Raw genomic sequence first — 23,310 nt, 5'->3', positions numbered from 1 at the left:
CATCCGAGCACAGATTCCTAGAGGAGCGGCTGCTATTTTTAGGTTCACATACATGAACTAAATGTTTAACTTTTAGTTCCCTCTAGCGGTTGTTTTGCAACGCAAGTCATTGTATTTTCCTCATTTCATTTAATTTTAAAACAGCCACAGCAGCAGGTCACAATGAAGCAAGCGCACATTCTGAGGTAAACAGCACAAACCTTTATTTGTATAACTTCAGTCATTTCACAACATAGACAGTTGATTTGGTAAATTTCACTGGACACTTTGACACCAAACCCCTTATTGTAAATACAGTACATTTACTACTGCATATTAGTGTTTTTTCATCATACAACACACTCTGATATCTGATAAAGGAACATTAAAAAATTATAATAATAAAAACACAATGGTAAGCATTAACCAGCACACATACAAATAAAAACAATTATACATAATGCAGGACAAATTTGAGATCTTTTCATGATAAACTGATGTGATGGTGGATAGGTTACAGTACAGGATGCCCATATCTTTTAAACATCTGATATTTACATTAATTAAATAACAGGTGATGCTTAACTAATTCATTCAGTATTTAAAAAATGATTTTTTTATGTCATGTTTTGGATATCAGTAAACCTGCTCCACATCAGATGTGACATTCAGTCTATCAGCCTCGTTTGGTTCACAATTAAACCACTTCATCACATTTCTTTCACATCATGAAATGCTTTATGCTATCAGAGTGATGGTGACTAATCTGTAACACATGAAAGGTACTTTCTTCAATATTGCTCTGTAATAAAGTGACACATTCATTCACAAGCAGGCATACACGACAGCAGGAAAAGTACATCCTTCATATCAATTTTCTTCACTTATCTTACGTTTTTTTGAAGCCCAGGATCGATACATCACGGTCCACACGTAAAACCAGAGACTCAAACGTATTTACAATAAATTTTCACGAAAGGAAGACGGAATAGCAAAGGAAAGATGCAGGAATATCTGGGAGGATCTTACACATGTAAACATTTATATTTTTTTGCGTTATAGTTGCAGGCCTGTTGCCACATAAAATCTTACACAAGGACACGCCAATCTATAGAGTCATTATGGGAAATGCTAGTCAAATCTTAGTAACTTTTGCTAAATGTTGAGATATAATATAAGTACTGTTGATATGAATGCCTCTGTCGCTACATTTAAGGAAGCAACAGCACGGTCACAAATTAAACTCAGATTTTGACTAGAAATACACTTGACTAGACCTAACAAAGCGGTTAGAAAGGAATCCTACCACTATTTGCCTAAATGGCTTTATTTCCTTCCATGCAATTTACATTAAGGAATGTTTGTGTATGATATTTTGGGTTTCAGTCTCCCGACTGAGATAACATGAGGCAAGGCAGTGAACAATTAATACGTCACAGATACAAATAAGCAAGAAAGGTTCGTGACAAGCACTGCAAAGTTACCATGAAAACAGCGTTATCTGACTTCTCTAACTTTATATTTTTGTGAACTGGTCATTAAAAAAAAAATTATAATAAACATTTTAGATATGCATCTCTAACTGTATCATTTAAATACTGCACTGTATTTATTATGTACATAATCGGAATAAATATACAGAAATCTGTCCCGTTCCTCTTTTAAATTTGTTCATAAATAATCCAAGGAGAGGGAAGAAGAGAAACCTGAAATGACGGCTCTAACAGAGATTATGTGTGTGCGGACACAAACCTTCAAAACTGAAAAAGAAATGCTATGAGGAACTATGTGATCTGGTGTCCTAAAATTTAAATTTGGGCCTAATTATAAGGTTTATAAAATCAACATTAAAAATGAAAGCCTAATAAAACCCCTCGAAGTACTATGGATTTCTTTATCTTTAAATTTTATGAACTGCATGTGGAATTATCAAAGCTTGAGATGTCAAAATTCATTAATGGGTGTGGAGCTAAGGGGCAGTCCTAAAATGAGCTAGAACAAACATGAAGGGAGATAGAGGGTTTTTTCGCTCTTTTTTTTTAAATACCTAAACTTGTTTGTTTGTGTTGGTGCAAGGCAGTGCAGATGAAGCTGGGTTTTATTTCAACAGGCGCAGTCCTGGTGCGGAGCGGCGGGTTGCTCTGTGAGCTGGGGTCCCTGTTTGGCTCCCGTCACTGCAGGATCAGCAGCATCCAGGCTCTCGGACATCTTCTCACAGATTATGTCCACCAGCCTCTCGAAGGTTTGTTTGACGTTGATGTTGTCCTTGGCACTGGCTTCAAAATACTCAAAACCTAAAGATAAAAAAAAATAATTCATACTAAGGCTCTGATCCACACCAAAGACAATTTTTTAAAGATGCATTCTTTGCACTCCCACATTTACTGCAATTTTCATGTTAACATATATTTTAGTCTACTATTTTGTTATACTATACTATACTATACTATACTAAGAATAGATATATAAGAGAAATCCCTACCGAGGTGCTCGGAGAGCTGTCTGCCCCTCTCAGAGGCGACGACCCTCTCATCCTCCATATCACACTTGTTGCCCACTAGTAGTACCTGGGCATTGTCCCACGAGTATGTCTTAATCTGTGTGGACCTGTGAAAGATCAGCGAGTTTGATTTTTATATCATACTATGAAAAGTCCTTTAAAGCCGGATCTGATGCATGTTTTGTTGCCTCACCAGTCCTGCACTGCAGCGAAAGAGTCTTCATTGGTGATGTCGTACATGAGGATGAAGCCCATGGCTCCACGGTAGTAGGCAGTGGTGATGGTTCTGTATCGCTCCTGTCCTGCTGTATCCTGTTGAAGAAGAGCAAGTAAGACATGACATGAACTAAACCAAGAGATTTAAAAAAACATAACTTGATACACAAACATAAATTTTTTAAGCTGATACCTCATTTTAGAGTAAAAACATTTCAACTGGAAAAATATCAAATATGAAAGAAATTCATAGATTAAGAAAATTATGTAATACTACTATGACAAATTATTTTTCATAGATTTGACATCCTTCCAAATAGCCACCTTTGCTTATATTACAAGTGTGTATTCATAAACTATATTCATATGGTGCTCAATGGGACGCTTTTTTGACCACTACTTTATTGTGCTTTAAATAAAGTATAAAGTTACCAGTATTGACGCAGTAGCAAGTTTTCACTGACTTATTTCAGTGTGAAGGACATAACTGATAACGAATATGAAACAGAAATACAAAAGACATATAGTATGTATATACAAATAAGTAAAAAAAGACATATAGACATAATGTCTGAGAAAAAGAAAGTGTCTTTCTAAGTAAAGATAACCAAAAAAAAGAGAGAAGAAAAAATACAAACCCAAAGAGCTGCAGTCCAAATTGCTTTCAATTGCATCTTACAGGGATGAATTAATGCACGGGCCTAGGGCACGTACCCAGGGCAATGGACCAACAGGGGGCCCTGCCACATTTAGGCTACTATATGTAAATGTTTCATAAAATGTTTATTTTATTTTATGAAATGGCACTAAATATTGTGAAATAACGTGTTTTTTATAAATAAATAACAAATAAATGTTTAAGAAATAAATTATGCTAATGCATTGCATCATTGTTGAGAGCGAGTAAAAAAACAATGTTATGCATTCATGCATAAAAGAGGTTACAGGGTTTTCAATCTTGTCCCAGCCAGGGGACCCACTGCTCTGCATATTTTGTATGCCTCCCTTAACTGTCCAGCTAAGGTAAAACCAATTTTTTTCTTACTGTTCCTGTCAGTACTACTTGGCACCCTAAAGGTGACATAGAATGATTGAACAGAGTATTTATCCTTGTTCTGTGATGTGACATATAGAAAAAATTTTTTTTGTTTGGGTCTATAATGCCTTAGAAGCTTCCTAAAAACCTCTCTCAGATAGCTCTATTAGGGTGGGGGATTTTAAACAAGTGGTTTTGCACCTATTTGCCTTCCCCTACTGGCTTAACATGCAATCTCATTACTGATTGGCTGACTTTGTACTCAAAAAATGTAGCCAATTATTTTAAAGTGGAGGGGCAGTGAGATGCCTCTGATGTCATAAGCATCAGTTTTTCAGATTGGGCCGTTTTCTGGCTGACCATTTTAAAAGAGGAATTTCTATGAGACTGAGATGTTTAGCATGTCTAGCACTTTTTGTATGTTCGTGAATGCGGGTAGACTACCATTATTCAACAAAGACAAGGTAAAAATGGTTTTTCATTCTCTGTCCCCTTTCAAAAATGCGCTGTTAATGCTGTCAGACGAGATTCTGTGAGACTATACCCTAATATGTCATGTTTAAATGCTGTTTTAATGACTTCTGAAAAGTTGTGAATGTAAATGGTGTATTCCCAGCTAACAATTTTTGGTTCCCAAAACGTTCCCCTAACTTTAGTTCTAACTTTTTAACTTAAAAGAACCTTATATTATTTGGTTCCCAAAAAATAACCAAAAGCTAATGTTAGGGGAACGTTTTGTGTTTGCTGGGTTTAATATTGATTTATCAAAAAGGGCAGATTTCCAACAATGAGATAAGTTAATGTTTATATAATTGTAAGTTGCCTGTCAGTTGCCAGTAAGTTATGAGATTACCAAAATAGTACAAATAACTGGAACCTTCTTGGTTATCTTGCAAAGTTAGGAGACCATAGCGGTGCCGCTGTGAATTTGTACTGTAATAGTAATTAAATTATCCCTCTGGGACACAAGTTGCCAGCTTGCTTTTTGATACTGGTTGTTTTGTAATGCATGGACTGCTAAACGCTCGTCTAATGCAGAAATGTAAATAATACCAAGACTCTTTCCAAGTAATATGATTTAGAAAGGTCAGTAGTTTTTAGATGTCTATTTTCGGCTTTGAGACATCTGTGCCCAGGGCACTCCAAATTCATAATCCATCTCTGACATCTTATGCTACGTACACACCAAACGTGGGGCATCGCGTTACTCGCTCTAGATTACTTGTGGCATTTAACTTTGTATCATGCGAAGACGTGTTTGAGGCGAAAAGGCCGTGTTTTCGCAGCAAATGCGACGCCCATATTTGCATCGCCACACACAAGGACGCGTCTGATCACGTCTTTGCATTGACTTTGTATTTAATCTACACATGCAAATTGTTGAACTCGCGTGTGGTGTGAAACCACAGTTAGGATGCTTTCCTGTCTTAAACCTTTATTGGACATTTTCTTAAACAGAGCTTATCCTAGTCTAAAATGCTGCTGTTTGAGCTGCCTTAATTGAAAAACATCTTGCACTGACATATCTTAACAGATATCAGTGCCATTTTTTGTTTCAAGATGCACTATTGTTTTTTATTAAGGTTTGTTTGTAAAAACTACTTAAATGTCCTAATATAACTAAGGCCTAGTACTAGAATAATCTAAACCCTGTCCGGGAAACCGCCCTAAAATCATTGAAGTTTACGTTTAAGAATGTAAATTAAGCAGTCATGATTTTAGTTTCAGTGCATAATAGTTGTTATCTTTAAGGGCTCATTATAGTCGTGCGTAGGTCCTACGGCGTAGGTTCCGCGTCGGTTTTCATTTATACTTTTGCGTCGTCGTCTGTGTCCACGTGCAAACACACGCGCGACCGCTGGTGGGCAGTATCCACGCGTGTATCCACAGTAGCAGCGCGACCGTCAGAGAAGAAGAAGCTTGGCAAGTTAACCCACAAACGAAGAAGAAACGGCAACTTGTTGTGTATAATTTGAGAAGACCAGCAATGATGGAAGTAAATAAACAGAGACTTTTGTTGCAGTTTGGGTTAAATCACTCCTCAACTTGGCTCATCTTTGTTTTCACCGTCACAAACGGAAATACCTATGACGCAGTTTTTTACCTGACGAGAGGGGTTCTGGTGGACCAATCACAGTGCTTGCGGTCTGCGTAGATCTGACGCGCTGTTAAAAATTTTGCGAGGTGCGCGTCAGGCTACGCAGAGCTACGCACAGGCTACGGACCTACGCACGACTATAAATCGCCCTTTACTCATTGGCACTGGATTGCTCCTAACAAACAATATCTATAAAATAGGACAACCACTGCCGTTTGACAAAGAATTGGGAGGAAACCATGAACTAAACTGCAAAAAATGATTTTCAAGAGGAAAAAAAATCTTATTATTTTTGTCTTGTTTTCAGTAAAAATATCTAAATATTCTTAAATTAACGAGAATAAAAAACGATCAAAGAAAATAACTTGTTTTTAGACCAAAAATATCAAATGTAAGTGGTTTTGTGCATAAAACAAGCAAAAAAATCTGCCAATGGGGTAAGCAATGTTTTCTTGAATATTTCTTAAATGTAGTGTTTAAGAAAAATGTTCAAGATTTTTGGCTTATTTTCTTGGGTCATTTTGCTCGTCAAGAAAAACATTTTAATTTGAGAATTTTTAAGAATTTTTAGATCTTTTTACTGAAAACAAGACAAAAATACTCTTTTTTGCAGTGTAATAGATAGTCTGTTTAAAATTTAAGGATCAAGTGTCAGATCCAAAATATCTGATAGAATAACAGGTATTTGAACCCAGAAGTTGAAAATCCAGGGACATTCCCAGAAATGATCCATGAGATGCTTTTTAAACAATATTGAAGAAGTTCACATATTTGCTGTATGCTTGTAAGCTTCAGAATTTCTTTCTAAATCTTATTAAAAACATTTCGCAAACATGATTTTTGTTTTATAAAGAAATTTATGCATTCATATGTTTGCCTACAAAACTAATTTTAAGCAATTAGGGATTAACATTCGCATTAAAAGGTTTCATGAGATTACAAGAGACATAAACTCAGTCAAGTGTGTGGTAGTGTAATATTAGATCAATTAAAAATACAAAAAAACCCATACTGATTTGTCTACACCGTGATATGAGTATTCAGATAGTAGTTAAGAAATGAGTAGTTAGTAGATGTTAGTATGTCTTTAGGTAGTTCTCGGTCAGTGACATTGCACTTTCTTTTCACGCAACCAGGAAAACAAGATTTAGCCATGGTTTCAGTTTTTGGCTCCTCTTACCATGAAATGTAATATAAGAGCCTTCAGAATATAAATAGTTTTATATAGGGAACTGATCTGTGCATCACTGGAAAAGCGAAATTAGTCTGTTAATAATGAATATACTCAATTTAACTACTGTATAACAGTCTTGCACTGTAACAAGAGCTTGTCTATGGGCTGACTTGTCTGTGTGTATACTATAGTGATATTAACAGCCAGTAAAGCTTGAAACCCATCATCAGAGATATTTTTAAAAATTGAATACCCATTTATTTTCTAAGATAAAAATAAGTACAGTTAAACTATGAGTTTGTCCAAGCATCACGCATCAGTGCTGATTATATCAAAATAACATCACAGATCGATAGACTAGATTCCTCATTGGCATTCAGTGTAACCAACCTCTCATTCCTATACAGACTTTATGAGGTCATATTGGCTTTCTACCGCACGCCGTCTACTGACAGACCTATTAATATACCAAAAGATCTGGAATGGAGACTGAAAGCCTATTTTTGGCTTTGAAGTCTGATAGCACACAAAACACATGAGCATCTCTTCAGGAATACGCTGCAGTGTTTATTATTTCAATGATGCTGTCCCTGAATCATTTAAATTTGGTATAGAGCTTAATAGTAAACATGAATAAATAAAGTATGCAACTTTCCGTATGCATTTTACGACACAATGTGCAATGCAGACGGACAAAACCAAATCCCACAATGCAATGCGCTTGACTAGACTTCCATTTCCAGTGTAAAGAATGGACTGGCAGTCATATCAACTGTAATTATAATTAAATTACTTTATTGACCTGCCAAATACAAAAATGGATTAAAAAATAAATGATGATAAATGGTAACTGAACAGTGTTTGCTAAATCGTGCATGAGGTTTCACAGTGAGGTTATGTGATAACTAAGACTAAAAGATTTATTGTTGCATAATGCGTTTACATACTATTGTTAAACATCACACAAGGGTATACGGTATATACTTGCATATATTTATTAAGAAGTAAACTGCAAACTATTGTCTTTAAACCTTAAGAAATAAAGTGAATGATTTTCTCTGTGTGGATCTGGTTGAGCCTGTGGGGTGGTGGGGGAGGATAATTTTACACCAGAAGAAATTTGACACATTGAGGGGGAGGGGTCCTGATAGAGCTTGGCCTTTTCTGATTGGTTACTCATCCTATGCATCATAAAACCTACATAGCCATACTGACTGCTGACTCTCGCTGTAGACCACAACAGTCCTTTATATTATTATTTTAGATGAGGGGAACATGCATGTGTTATTATGGATGTGACAAAAAAAGGACAGATGTTTTTGGGAGACAACATACTTTGTAGGAATTTTGTAAATTAAAAAGGCACAAACCAGAAGCAACAACAAATGGACAAAAGATGGCTATTCAATGAACATTATATATTTTTTTATTTAAATTTGAGTATGCGCAATTATGAGGAAGAAACAATGTTATGGACTTGACATTCATATGGACATGACAAAAAAATTATAAGAGACTTTGCATGGGTATTTAAACCACCAAATATTGACATCTGAGATTTCAGTTTGGTTAAAAACTTTACTTTTCAAAATAAAGTTGACCATCGCCTTAATATGGCTTTTATTGTAATGGTCCAGGTATAGTATTAAGGCATAACATAATTTCACTTTTGTTAGTGTATGATGCGGAGGTGCACTTAATGATGTTTTTACAGTGCTGTTCATGTTATTATTACCAATTATACCCTAAACAGTAGGTATTATTGCATGTCTAGTTTAACTCTTTCCCCGCCATTGAGGAGTTATCTCGTCAATTAAGAGAAAATGCTTCCCTGCCAATGACGAGAATTTCCAGCTTTCCACAATAACGCTTTTACAACCCGAAAGTAAAGCCTCATGTGAGAGAGAAAGAACTCCTTGTATGTTTTAAAGATCTTATATCTTTATATATTTAAAGAAGGACATTTTCTGGAAGTGAAAACCATGAAAAATGCTGGCGCTTGCTAGCAACTTAAAAAAAACGCTGGTGGGGAAAGAGTTAATATGACGCCTGTCATTTATTATATTAACTGACTAAACATCTCATAGTCAATGGAAAGTACACACCATTTTATTATATAAATATGATATTAATATAAATAATTTATTAGATTAAAAATTTATTTCCAATAATACTATATTCTATCTAGATTATATTAATAATTCTCCAATTTTATGTGGTTCTTTTTCTTTTCATTTAAAGCTGCTTTGAAGCAACGCACCATTGTAAAGAAGTGTTATATAAATAAAATAAACTTGAAATTATATATTTCTATATATTAAATTTGCTGCAAGAGAGATATTATTTACTTGGGAAAATGAAAAGACATGTCCAATTCAGTATTTCATGCAATGAATTATTGGCTGCCACAATGCAATGGAGCAATACAATTCAAGAGACATTTAGAAACCCCTAACAAACCAAAAACACTTATTCTTTACTTTTGTTTTTCTATTAGTAGTATGCCACTTGATGTCTAATGTGAAATCTGGATCCTGAGGCAAACTCCATGAGAACAAATATACGTTTGCCAATGTTTCTGAGATGGGCTTTGTTAGTTTAAAATGTGATGATCAATATTGACGGCAGTATAAACTTGATGATTCACTATAGAGCTAAGACTAAAAGGTAATGAACTTTACAATAATAAAACAGCTAGAATCAATAAAGCTGTCCTGGTTTTCTAGGCACAATGTATAAGATTTATGTAATTAATTATCAGAAAACCACTTGCAGTGTGACATATCTTATGCAGTTGTGTACTTGCATTTCCCAAATGTTGTCAAGGATTTGTAAATCCAAATTAAATAGTGGCTAGTCTCTTGTTGTTGTAATTAATATTTGCGCTATTCTCGGTTTCCACTTGTAGAAATGATTGCAACACGAGTGGACAAATGCAGAAGTGGTGGTTTTTACAGCATCTCTAGCACACAGCTGTTGTGCCTTGCAGCTAATACATCATGATGGCATAAAATAATGTGATCAAACGTATAGGTTATAAAAAATCTTAATTCATTACCTCTTCCATGAGCATGATTAGCGAATTCCATACATCTTTGGATGGTGAAAACAACATTTCCCATCGTTCCACTCTCCTTTATAACGTCATTAAGCTTTGCCTTTGTTATTGTTTTGAAAATGCGACCCTAGTGCTAAAACTATATTGTGCCTTTAATCTATAATTTGTATTATATACAATTATAAATGATATATTTGTATTGTATACATTGGCCTCTTTCTACCTCTGGCTTAAAATAACCACAAATCCATAAATTGTCAGACAGGTTATATTGTAGGGCAAAACCCGATCAAAATTTCTCATTACTGATGGGAAAAGATTTCTCACCCAGATCTGCAGTTTTATCCTCTTGTCATTCCTGTAGATGGTCTTCACCTTAAAGTCGATGCCCACTGTGCTTACAAATGCTGGGGTGAAAGAGTCATCTGCGTAACGAAACAGAAAGCTTGTCTTTCCGACGCTGCTATTCCCGATGATCAGGATTTTGAACATGTAATCAAAGTTCTGATCAGAAGACTCCTTTTGTCCATAACGGTTATCTGTAGCTGAAGCCATCTAGAGGATTTAGAGAAAATGTGGTTATTGAATAAAACATAAAAATACCAAGTGTATATATGTTTCTATATATAAATTTGCTTATTTATTTGGAATTTTAAGATGAATAATAACCAAGGGTGACTGCTCAATTTAAGAAAATAATTCATCTACATATGCAGCTTCAAACCAAACCCTATCTCAAGACATTTCGTGGTATAGTCATTAAATATGTGATTTATTTATTTGGGTTATTGGACACGATTTTCCACGGCTTTTTTCATGTCATTGAGCACGAATGTGAAATTTAAAAAGTGAAAGTGACAAGCTATGTCAAGTATGCAACTCATACTCAAAAAGTGACCTCGGCATTTAACCCATCCCAGTGAGTAGTGAACACTGGCACGGCAAGTAGTAGTAAAACATACACACAACACCCGAAGCAGTTGGCAGCTAACCCAGTCCCAATTATACCACAAAGAAAACATGGTTCATTTTCGTAAGGGGTCTTATTGTTATTATTATTCTATACCCAAGCGACAATGGTAATAAACTAGGAAAAATTTAGAAATCGATTCATAAAATGACACTTAAAAGAAAGTCGTGCTTGGGACATGAATAAAGAAGAAAATCGTGTCCATGAACATGAATAAATAAATCAAAGATTTCAAGACTATACCACGAAATGCCTTGAGAGCCCATAATTTCTTTCCTTTGTAAACCAATTTAGAAGACATTTAGAAAATAAAATATACTACTGTATATATTTTTTCTTACAAAGACATACATTAACATAATTAAAATACCATAAAAATGGTCTTCATTCCAAGTCTTTTGAAACTATTGAATAGATTTGTCTGGAAAGTATTTACTGAAAACTGTGAGCTGGAGACATTTTTTTTGACAGCGTACTTTTCTCATGACTTCAAGAAAGATCTAATGTTAATGTCAAGTTTTTACTGTCTTATAACACAAAGGCAACAATATGACTTCATGAGATACATAGCATGGTGTCACATTATGTAACCTGAGAGACAATGAGTAACCGAAATGAGAATAAACTTTAATTATAAATAAAACAACAACAGGATGATGGGCAATAATCACATAAAACATTGATGATAACGAACAACAATGGGGAGAACAGATAGAGAACAGACAGAGAATACATGGGGTAGAGTTGATGAGGATGATTACTGAAGATAAACAGGTGAGGGAGTGATGAGAATTATGAGAGATTGAGTCAAGAGGGATGATGATGATCAGGAAAACAGGGGAAACAGGCAGACAGACCGACAGACAGACAGAGATCAGAGGAGGATGGGTGGGGGTTTAGGAGTTGGACGAGAGACAGGCAACAGGCAGACAACAGAAAAAGTGTACAGTCTATGGAGACAGGACAGTGAGGATGGGAGGAATCATGGAGGAGCCTGGAGCAGGAGGGGCCAGAAGATGGTCCAGAGACAAGCAAGGATGATGCCCCAGGGCGGAGTCAACGGAGTGTGGACCGCAGTGTAGGCAGAGTGACTGAAGACCGAGGTGATGCTGGAAGGAAGGAGGAGCCCAACAGAGCCGGTGGGATAGAGTGATAAGACACAGCTGGAGGAGTGGAGTCCCGAGGCGGGACAACAACTGTCCAAGGCGGAGACGGAGGAACAAGAGAGCCTGGCAGAGCTAATGAGATGAGGGGTTACATTAAGACGAGGGAGCCAGGAGGTGGAGGTGGTGTCCGGTCTCGGAGGTGGGAGGTGGAGACTTTAAATACTGTCTGACAAAGGAGAGCTGCGCGGGACAAGCAGAGATGAAGGAAAGCTGCGCGGGACAAGCAGAGACGAAGGAGAGCTGCGCCGGACCAGCGGAGACGAAGGACAACTGTGCGGGACCAGGGAGACGACGGAGAGCTGCGCGGGACCAGCGGAGATGAAGGAGAGCTGCGCAGGACCAGCGGAGATGAAGGAGAGCTGCGCGGGACCTACGGAGACGAATGAGAGCTGCGTGGGACCAGCGCAGGACCAGCGGAGACAAAGGAGAGCTGCGCTGGACCAGTGGAGAAGAAGGAGAGCTGCCCGGGGCCAGCGGAGATAAAGGACAACTGCGCAGGACCAGGGGAGACGAAGGAGAGCTGCGCGGGACCAGCGGAGACGAATGAGAGCTGAGCGGGACCAGCGGAGAAGAAAGAGAGCTGCGCGGGACCAGCGGAGACGAAGGAGAACTGCGCGGGACCAGGGGAGATGACGGAGAGCTGCGCGGGACCAGCGGAGATGAAGGAAAGCTGCGCGGGACCAGCGAAGACAAAAGAGAGCTGCGCTGGACCAGCAGAGATGAAGGAGAGCTGCGCGAGACCAGCGGAGACAAAGGAGAGCTGCGCGGGACCAGCGCAGGACCAGCGGAGACGAAGAAGAGCTGCATGAGACCAGGGGAGACGAAGGAGAGCTAGGCGGGACCAGCGGAGGTGAAAGAAAGCTGGCGGGACCAGCGGAGACAAAAGAGAGCTGCGCTGGACCAGCAGAGATGAAGGAGAGCTGCGCGAGACCAGCGGAGACAAAGAAGAGCTGCGCGGGACCAGCGCAGGACCAGCGGAGACGAAGAAGAGCTGCATGAGACCAGGGGAGACGAAGGAGAGCTAGGCGGGACCAGCGGAGGTGAAAGAAAGCTGGCGGGACCAGCGGAGACAAAAGAGAGCTGCGCTGGACCAGCAGAGATGAAGGAGAGCTGCGCGAGACCAGCGGAGACAAAGAAGAGCTGCGCGGGACCAGCGCAGGACCAGCGGAGACGAAGAAGAGCTGCATGAGACCAGGGGAGACGAAGGAGAGCTAGGCGGGACCAGCGGAGGTGAAAGAAAGCTGGCGGGACCAGCGAAGACAAAAGAGAGCTGGGAGGGACCAGCAGAGACAAAAGAGTGTTGGGCGAGATCATCGGAGACGAAAGAGAGTTGGGCGGGACCTTCGTTGATGAAAGAGAGCTGGGTTGGACCAGCGGGAAAAAGGAGAGATGGTCAGGACCAGCAGGCATTAAGGAGAGATGGTTGGAACCAGCGGAAGCAGTAGACAGCGGTAATCTTCATTAAGACACTTAAATAATTCACCTCTACCTTGGGAGTGTGGCTGGGGCTTCCCTCAAGGCACTTGAACTCCAACAGGACTCCTATGGTAACGCACGGTGTTACCGGTTCATGCACTTGGTCAGACCTCTGGAGAGGCTCGGGCTCTGGGCGGTGACAGGCTTAGGGCGCACTCACATTATCCAAAGCAAACCATGCCCCAGCGCGATTGTCACCCCTCCCTACTCCCCCAGGTGCACGCACTCACACTGTACTTTTTAAGATGCGATTGTTTTGAAAAAAGCAGGAAGTAAAGCTCTCTCTTAACACTGGAACCCATCGTAATGATAAGTCTGTGTTTTTTTTTTTTCGGAGTCGTTTGGTGCGTGATTTAAGACAGCCCTCTCACATGTCATCATATTGCTTAGTTGATCTGTCACGTGAGTGCGCCCTTAGTCATTCATTTGCTCAGGCTCTCCAATAGCAGTGGGCCCTGATTCACACTCCTTGGAACGGGGTGAAGGCTGGTGGGTCTCTGGTATGGGAGTGGGGCTGGTATCATCCTCCACAGTGAATGGAGATCTACAGGATACCAGCACCCACTCCACAAAGGTGACAAAGCTCCCTCGAGGAGCCTCCCGGACAGCTGCGCTTGTGTGGTGGGGTTGAGGCCAGGTGATCCTTAAGGGAGCGATCTCCCTGCTCCAGGCACATATGCTAAACAGCAGGTAGGCCCATGGTGGGAATAAAGGCAACAATTAAAACGCTGCAAAAAAATAATAACTAAAAAGAGTGGGGAGAACAGACAGAGTATACATGGGGTAGAGTAGATGAGGATGATGGCTGGCAGGTGAGGATAATAACTGACAATGAACAGGTGTGGTAGTATGGAGAATTATGGGAGATTGAGTTTAAAGGGATGATGAATGGAGAAACAGGCAGACAGAGAGATGGAGATCGTGACAGTAAGGACAAAATTTTATAATTTTAATGATACTTTTAAAGTGCTTTTCCATTCTTTCAAAAGATTGAAAACTCCTGTAACGACAGTTCCCATTCATTACCCATACAGATTCACACCTGATCAAATGCACTACAAAACTTGGTCAAAGGGAAGTAATCCCCAATAGTCAATTATGCCTACTACCAAATTACAGGCTACTACTGCCTTAAAAAAAAAATGATATGACATTTTCTTTTTTTAAATTTTCTTTTAATCTGCATTTGAATAAGAAATACCATGTTTTAGCTTTACCTAACTGTCCAGGGAAGGTTTACATAAGCTGCTGTTGGAATCACTGAAATGATTGGTAACAGTAGAGTTTTTTTTTTTCAAAAAGGCAATGAAGCGTACAGGATGTTAATAAAGGTGAGCTGGAAAGGAAGTTAAGTATGCAGGGCAACTGTAACATGAGCTTACATGCTATGCTTTACAGATCACAATGACTTGGCAAAGCACAGAGAAACCTATTCAGATCAAATAAAAAGCAATTATGGATCTACCAGATGTTTGATGATATCCATTTTATTTTTTGTAAAAGAAGGAGGCTGAAACACTGAGCGTTTCACATTGACAAGGGCAGATGTTAGATTTTTATCTGGCTGTCTCAAGCTGTTTAACGATGACGTTGGCTTTATATGATCTCAGAGTGACCATTCCAGCCTCACAAAGTTTAACAAAATTAAGTAAAGGGAGAAAAGGGATTTATAAAGTGCTATGATGAAAATTCTGTCATGATTTATTCACGTCATTGCACAACTAAACTGATTTTTTTCTTGGAATACAAAATGAAATCAGTATGTAGTTCAGTATGTTCATATTTTTCTTCTTTCACAAAATCCACACTCATGGTCAACATTTACTTTCATTGTATGTAAAGAGCAGTTTTAAGAGCATTTTCAGTGAACTGTATGTCACATTAGGTACATAAATACAAATACTGCATTTTCATGTCAACGGACCAAGGGGGTTCCCTAAGCGGACTTACACTGTGGTGCCACCTTTAGTAAAAAAAAACAACAACAAAATCTATACTATATTATTTGTGAGAATACAACTTTATTAAAATGTTATTGTAATAATTAAGCCTATAATTGTATTTTGGGAGCAACACAATTATACAAATATTAGTAATATATAGTTTACTATATACTATAGGATATATAGTTATATATATAGTTTATATGCAACGTTCAACCTCAGCATTGGATTCTAAAAAATGAATGTGTCAATGTTATAGGACATTGTGCTGGTCAAGTGGACTACTCTGCATACTGATTCTAAACCACAACCAACAACTGAATTTAATTTTGTACTGCTTAATCTAATGTGACAAATTTAAATCATGTAGATAAGTTGGTAGTGTCAGCCGCCAAAGCAATACATTTTCACAGGCTTGTGAACTGATCTGAAAGTTATGCATGGGTTTTATTTTGGACTTTTTTTCATTTGGAGACAGAACGGTAACTTCCCGGCATAGCTGTCCATCAATTGTGACATGTGTTACTGTGCAAACGGATGGCGTATGGCATGAAAGTATTACTATGTTTTTCGTGGATTGATCTGCGCAGCGCCATCAAACACACATTTGTTCATCTGCAGTCATCTGCAGGTGGCGGGGCCGCGGCATACGCAGGAAAAGTGCTGTGCACTGAAAAAAATGATTAATTGAATTGAATCAATTTTTTTAAGGTAAGTGGTTGCAATCAATTTATTTAAGCTTCATTTAAACAAAAAATATTAGTAAAGTAAAATATAAAAATGTTGATTAATTGTAGCTAAAATAAACTGATTGCAACCACTTACCTTAAAAAAATTTAGTAAATTTAATGAATCATTTTCTTCAGTGTGACTTACTGCATTTACCGCAAAAAAATGGTGTGTTGTGACTCCATATTTATACAGAATGAAACATTTATTTTTTCTGAGCAATTGAGAAGGTGCCCTTCAGGGATAACGCGCTTGCATTATCATAGACTTTGGGATTTGTAACTTTGCAGCGTTAACTAACACACACTAATGGGTCTTTCACATAGGAAGCGGTGTGCGCTGCGCTGCGCTATGAAACCCATTCATTTCAATGGCTTGCGCCGCGCGAGGGCGGTTTTTTGTTGCGCCGAGCAAAGCGCGAGTTCAAAATAGTTTAACTTTTGTGCTGCGCTCTGTGACGATTACCCGCGCGGCCAATAGAAATGGGGCATCCAAACAAGCAAAATGGACGAAAGCTTATACTCGGGATTCTCAGAGCTTTATAATACAAGTTTATGCTCATACAGAGACATCGGAAGGAAAGCCGTGTCATGGAAACACGTAAGCAATTCAAGTTGACATGTTAGGTGTGGTTTAAGTCAAGCAGCTTGTTGTAGGTATGCTTAAAGTTACGTGAAATGGAGATGAGCAACATCAGTCTCTGTATTCCTCGTCGACTATTTAACGCAAATATAAACACTGTAGTAATTTATTGAAAACCCCGCCTACTTTGGTCTGGCCATCAGAGCACAATCACTTGGCTGCGCCGAACCCAGCGGCGAGCGCAGCGCACACCGCATCCTATGTGAAAGCCGCATTACACACCGAAAGAAATGTAAAATCATAAAAAATAGGGGCTCTTTAGAGAGTAAGTTAGAATTCCAACCACAACGTACCAATTTAGGCTATATAATGCATCCTAAATTAGAGGTATACTGATGAATCGGTTTTGATGATTAATCGGCACAATAGTTAATTGGTGGAACAATCGGATGTCTGCAAAAAATCTTTTATCATTATGAAGTCATCTATTTGCTGTATAGATACTGCATTTGCAGAAAAACAACAGGGACCTAAGTTTGTCGTCAAGGCTGACAGGACGCTAATATTACCTCAAACAGTTATACAAAAATGCATGCAGATAAATCAAACCCAAATGTTTAATGTTATGATTATTACCATCAATTTGCATTAGTTTATATCCAGCTGATTACATTTTTCCATATTTTAAGTTAAAGAGCACCAATTATCCGATTCACGATTTTACATTTTCTTTGGTGTGTGTATTAGTACATGTTAACAATATGCAAAGGGTACAAACCCCAAAGTAAACGATGAAACAAGTAAATCTCTTTTCTTGAACTACAACAAACACACGGATTGTAGGCAACAGTTGACTTCCTGGGATTGGTGATGTAGTAAAGACCGACATTATCATAATTCCATCTGTTTCGGACTGCGCCTGTAAGTTAACTGCTGTAAGTATTGCATTGTGAGCAAATCTTTCAAACATGGTAAGGAGCGTCACATTTCCGGCTAACGTCAGAGGTATTCAGACCAAACACAAAGTACAGATTAGCTGGCCAATCAGAGACACAGAGCTTTTCAGATCTATGAGTTTTGTACAAAAAGTGTGCGTTTCCGGAAGAGATGGAAATCTGGAATTGTAAAAATATATGGCATGTGGAAAATAACAAACACATTTTTTACCTAATACACAAAATAACGTTTTTATCAATGAAATATGTGCCCTTTAATAACGAGAGAAAGCAAACTATCCAACTAATCAAAATCTGATTTCAGTTCTTTTTTATCATCACTGCAGTACATCTTTTGTTATTTTGATTAGATAATCATTAAATGTTTAAACAGAAGCAAATAAAGTACAAGACATAATATACATTTATGTAATTTCAGTTTTACCAGTGGGAGTATTTCACAAAAGTATTTACTTCAATACTTATTGATATATATATATATTTTTTCATTTAGCACATTTTCATGTTCAGTACTATTGTTTTATAACTTTTGTAATAAATTTCCGCACTGTTTCACTTTAAGTGTTATATTTGTTTTTTATCCATTATCCAACTATTGGTGGATTAATCGGTTATCGGCAAGTAAGGACTAACTTAGTTATAGGTATCGGTAAAATCCACTATCGGTTGACATCTTTCCTAAATAGTAGGGCTGCAACGATTAATCGAGCAAATGTGCGAATTTTAATAAATTACGGTGAAATCCCGGCACATCCCAAAGCCAAGGGGCGCTCTCGTGCAGAAACTCCCTTTGCCCCACAGAAGAAGCAGCATTACAAACGCTATTTCAGGAAATGTCTGCAGGAATATTTATATTGCTGTTCTTTAAATTGTTTCAGGTATTTTCATCATAATAAAGAATATTTCGAATGATTTTGTTTAACGAGTGTTGCTTTTTTAAATGCACGTTATAAATGACTAGATTTCTAATGATTTTAGATTGATAAGGACTTCTTACTGACCAAATGCCGTAGTTCACGCACAAGCTGTGCATGAAACACAGAATCGATTCTGAATCGATCTCAGAGGTATTTTTAATGGGACACGCGACTTATCATTGTAGCCCTACTAAATAGTTTTCAAAAATAGAATTAGTGTGTCCCAAATAGTAGTATGTAGAAATGAGTATACTTAACTCTTTCCCCGCCATTGACGAGATATCTCGTCAATTAAGAGAAAACGCTTCCCCGCCAATGACGAGATTTTCCGTCTTTCCGCAATACCGCTATTATCCACCAGGTGGCGCCCTTCCGCAACTTTTTAAAACCGGAAGTATTGCCCTATGGCAAGCTGCTGCATGTCCGTGTCTGTTTTAAAGATCGCTCTGAATGGGATCTCTATGAAAAGACCGTCACAAAAATGGAATTATCTCTGCTTTTTGCTCAAAATATGGTGTTTGTGCAAAAACCTACCCATATTCAAAAGCTGATTGCAAAAGAACCACTAAAGGTAGGATGAAACGGTTTTTTTTTTGTTTGAAAGCAGAGGGTCTGTTCTTTCATTTGGTATATTGTATGTTTATATATTTAAAGAAGAACATTTTCTGGAAGGCATTAAACTTTGGTGAAAATCATGAAAAACGCTGGCGCTGGCTGGCAACTTTTTTTAAAAACGCTGGCGGTGAAAGAGTTAAAGGGACAGTAAGTAGGGTTTTAAGTGTTTTATTAATCAAAATCAATGTCTTTATTCATAAATATGTCCTCATTGGTGTCAAATGTCCTCTGCCAATGATCTGACTTTTCTTTGTAAGCTTAGAATTTCTTCTCTTTACTTACATTGAACGGGTAAGTCCAAGAAGGCTTCCATGTCGTTTCGCCGTATTGATAAACTATAATAGCAGAGAGGGACAAAAAGCACTAGCCTACCAACGCGTTTCCACAACGCGTTTTTGTTCAGACCATGTGAACCAGCTGACACGGACAAGGAGATCAGTGATTACATAATAGCTACCATAGTTGCAGCATGAATTTGGAAATGCGAGGCGCTAGACAGCACTGTTCATTTTGATTGCAAAATACAATTTCACCACTAGATGGGGGTAAATCCTACTTATTGTCCCTTTAAAGCAGCCACAGAATGGAATTTATTCAGGTCAAAGATCGATGCACATTCTTACGACTGATATTACCCACAATTCAATGCAAGAGGGATGAGTTTAATAAAACTTCACTGAAAAAATCTAATTAGTGATGAATGAATAAACTAAACACTACAAAATAAATAATGAATGAAGAATAGCTTAAATGCAGTGAAGTGTGTTATTGTTAATGTGTGTCTAGGCAACGATTACTTCAATTAAACGTTAGTATGGTATGATATTGCACATTCTTACATACTCAAATGTATACACTTTGCCAAAACAAAACATTACCATACTCGTAGGGCATAGTACAAGTGAGTGAATGGGGACACAGAAAGAGTCCCTCTCACACACAAAGAAAGGGATTCTTAAAATAATCGTATAATCTTTTCAAGGTAGCCCACACGTATAAAAAGAAAACATTTTCAATACGGAGGAAAAGACTTAACGCAAAAACAGGAACTGGAGATGTTAGCGTGCTATTCAGTTTCAAGGAAACCTGATCTTTAGATACATTTGAGAAAGCAGCACATTCATTTTCTGCTAAATACAGCACAAACATTCAAATAACATCCATTCGTTTGCTTCAACTAAACCCTCATTTCAATCAAAATAACACCTAGACCAGCACACAAGCAGAATGAAACACTTCTCCTCAGGAGACCCTGGAAATGATCTGCGACTCAACACACGTCTGGTCTGGTGTGCCGGAAAGATTCGCAGAACACCAAAGCATCCTGAAGTCAGCATCTCTCCTGATAACACAGGGCCAGAGCTGACTAAAAATAGAGACGAACTTTTAGACCAGCTGCTCTCTCAGTCCAACAAAAACAGGAGCGCCCTGGAGGGAGCTGAGCGCAGATCATAACATTGAAGAAAAGGGGTTTGGGCAGCAATGAGACCCAATGAAAAGCTCAGGCTCTGCTTTTCACCTCCTTTACACTCCAATCCTCAATAATGCAAAGGTCCGGGTAATCCACACTGACAGCACTGGGCACTGTGTGCTTACTGCTGCTTTGTCCAACAACTGTCATGGTGATTTGTTTCAAAATCCCAATATTAAATAGCCCACTAGGTCGATTCCATGCAGAAATCAAATAAAGCAACCACACAGAGCTAAAATGTGTTATTGCGGCTTTACAGTGGAGAAAAGAAGATAGATGTAAGCATATAAGCATATCAGTAGTTTTGTTAAATAAATGAAACATGAAAATCGTCCAGACTAAAAAAAAAAACGAAAGAGGAAAATCTTCCAGGCTAAAGCCATAAATGAGATTATAACTGCACATCTAAGATCACGATGTGAGATGTGCTCTCATGTTTATTTTTTTAATCGATTTAATCAATATATTGACCACATTATAGCATATAGTATATATTTTAAGATTTATAAACCAGTATGCGATCAGAGCATCCTTACATAATAGGAAACAGCACACATGTACACCAAAACCGCTGCGGAAGATATTTTCACCTCATTCACCATCACGAGATCAGAAATACGATCGCGGTTTTCTTTTATTTATATATATAGATATAAAACGATAAAGGGAAACATCTGATATGATATGTGAAATGCCAATGCTATGTAGCAGATAGGGAGCAAAAATTGAAGCAGAGGATGCGCGAGATTCATGTCAAATGAAGGTTATTCTTATTACCGTCAGCTCGTTTTCTCGCCTTATTTAGTAATAACGAGCGCGTGCAGCACATTTAAGGGTTTTAACGCAAATAATAAAAACGCTTATTAGTGATGCGGTCTTACCGTAAAAGCCGTTTCAAGCGTCACTTACGCCAATACTGCGCCTCTTCCAACACCTGCAGACACATTGACGTCACTTGAAAGACGTGTGACGCAGAGGGCGGGATCGCCTCAGCTTTGATTGGCGTCTCGTAGAACTAATAGGCGTGTTGGATCTCACGCGGCGCTGCGCAGATCGATCGAAGTATGACAAAATATCGCGAGAGCACTGAATTTGAACGCTGTGTTCTCGCGGTACTGTGATGACATACGCGGATAGTCTGCGCAGCGCCGCATGAAGTCGAATACGCCTGTTTCTAAAACAATCCCTCCCACAGGACGTAAAATATTCAAAACCGGCATCATTCATGATTTAACAGCCGGGCTTCGGTCCCTCCATAATTTATCAATTAAAATGGTTGTAGAAAATGAGCAGCTGACACAAGGATTTGTTTACATGTTCAGTGAAGGTCAGTGGCTTTGCGCAACGCTGATATGTAACCAATGTTTGTCCTTTATACTTTATGAATTCACTGTAGTTTCTGCCAAAATACCATAGATATTTACACTAGATGTCGCCTTGGCTACGGCAGTTCATTGGACGGAATGCGTCAAATAGAGCCGCCATCTTGAAACAGGGGAACCCCGTATCCGCGTCATTGTAGGCAATGGTGTAACAGAAATAAAATCACCATAAATCGTCATGAATACGATTTTCTTGGTTTTCTTTTAGTTCGTTTCAACAGTCCGACATGTATTTAGCCAGAAAAATATAAAAGTGTTGATAGTATGAAAATCTACTTTTTCTAACTATAATGCATAGTGCTAGTAGGCCTAACATCAATACGCAGCACAAAAGTCTGGCATCGTCCATGAATTTAAAATACAGGCGGAGATAGCAGCTTTACACTTCCTATGACAAGACCCCTGTTCCAAGATGGCGGCGGTTTTGACGCATGCTTAGAACCCCAGGCGACATCTAGTGTATATCTATGCCAAAATACTATTAGTACTTGGCTATATTGTTATTTACTAGGAAAATCTTTCTTTAAAACAAAGTAGCTTTCAGTATGTTTTTTCTTTTGAATAGATGTCTGTGAAAACCCACCTAAAGTATTTACTCTTTTCTGCATAAAATCATTCTGTGAAAATATAATCTTGATAACTTTATGTCATGTCAAAGATTGAGATCAATGATTAAAATTAATCTTTAATGCTACTAATCTCATATTTATCTTATAGGAGTTTAGGATTTCACTGATTTCTGTAAACCAAAAACTAAAAAACCCAACCAAAATAATATACAAACACATCAGGGGAAAGCAATTAAACTATCAAAAAATGTAACAAAGCTAAATGTTTCCATTTATTAATGAAAGTTGACAAATCTTTAAAATTTATGTTACCACATAAGAAAAACTGTATTCATAAAAATGTTTAATGATCCCTGTTTTTATTGCGTCCGCCCCAGCAAATAATCTGTTTATGTTTTACCTTTTATTGACATTTATTACTGGACATTTACATAAACACATTTACATAAACACAGATCCGCACGACACAACAC

At 38.2% G+C, this 23,310-nt stretch overlaps 1 protein-coding gene across 1 annotated transcript; it reads right to left on the bottom strand.

Moving 5' to 3' along the window:
* Positions 1-186: 186 nt before the first annotated feature.
* Positions 187-21,906, bottom strand: rab3ab (RAB3A, member RAS oncogene family, b). Its single transcript, XM_065241876.1, has 5 exons — positions 21,768-21,906; positions 10,389-10,616; positions 2,673-2,791; positions 2,462-2,586; positions 187-2,273 (listed from the first exon to the last, which is right to left on the bottom strand). Exons 2-5 carry the CDS (start codon positions 10,614-10,616, stop codon positions 2,083-2,085), a joined length of 663 nt encoding a protein of 220 aa, XP_065097948.1. The 5' UTR covers positions 21,768-21,906; the 3' UTR covers positions 187-2,082.
* Between the last annotated feature and the right edge of the window lie 1,404 nt (positions 21,907-23,310).

This window comes from Paramisgurnus dabryanus, chromosome 14 (assembly GCF_030506205.2).
Source record: "Paramisgurnus dabryanus chromosome 14, PD_genome_1.1, whole genome shotgun sequence".
NCBI lineage: Eukaryota > Metazoa > Chordata > Actinopteri > Cypriniformes > Cobitidae > Paramisgurnus > Paramisgurnus dabryanus.
The sequence above is the reverse complement of the archived record's forward strand: the minus strand, read 5'-3'. Positions and strand labels throughout refer to the sequence as shown.

Bases quoted from the DNA above. Each gene is read 5' to 3' on its own strand.
- rab3ab (XM_065241876.1), bottom strand. From the start codon at position 10,616: ATGGCTTCAGCTACAGATAACCGTTATGGACAAAAGGAGTCTTCTGAT. The intron at 2,792-10,388 runs GTGAGAAATCTT...CTTCTTCAACAG, and splicing joins GGATAAAACTGCAGATCTGG to GATACAGCAGGACAGGAGCG. The intron at 2,274-2,461 runs GTAGGGATTTCT...TTTTATCTTTAG, and splicing joins ACAGCTCTCCGAGCACCTCG to GTTTTGAGTATTTTGAAGCC.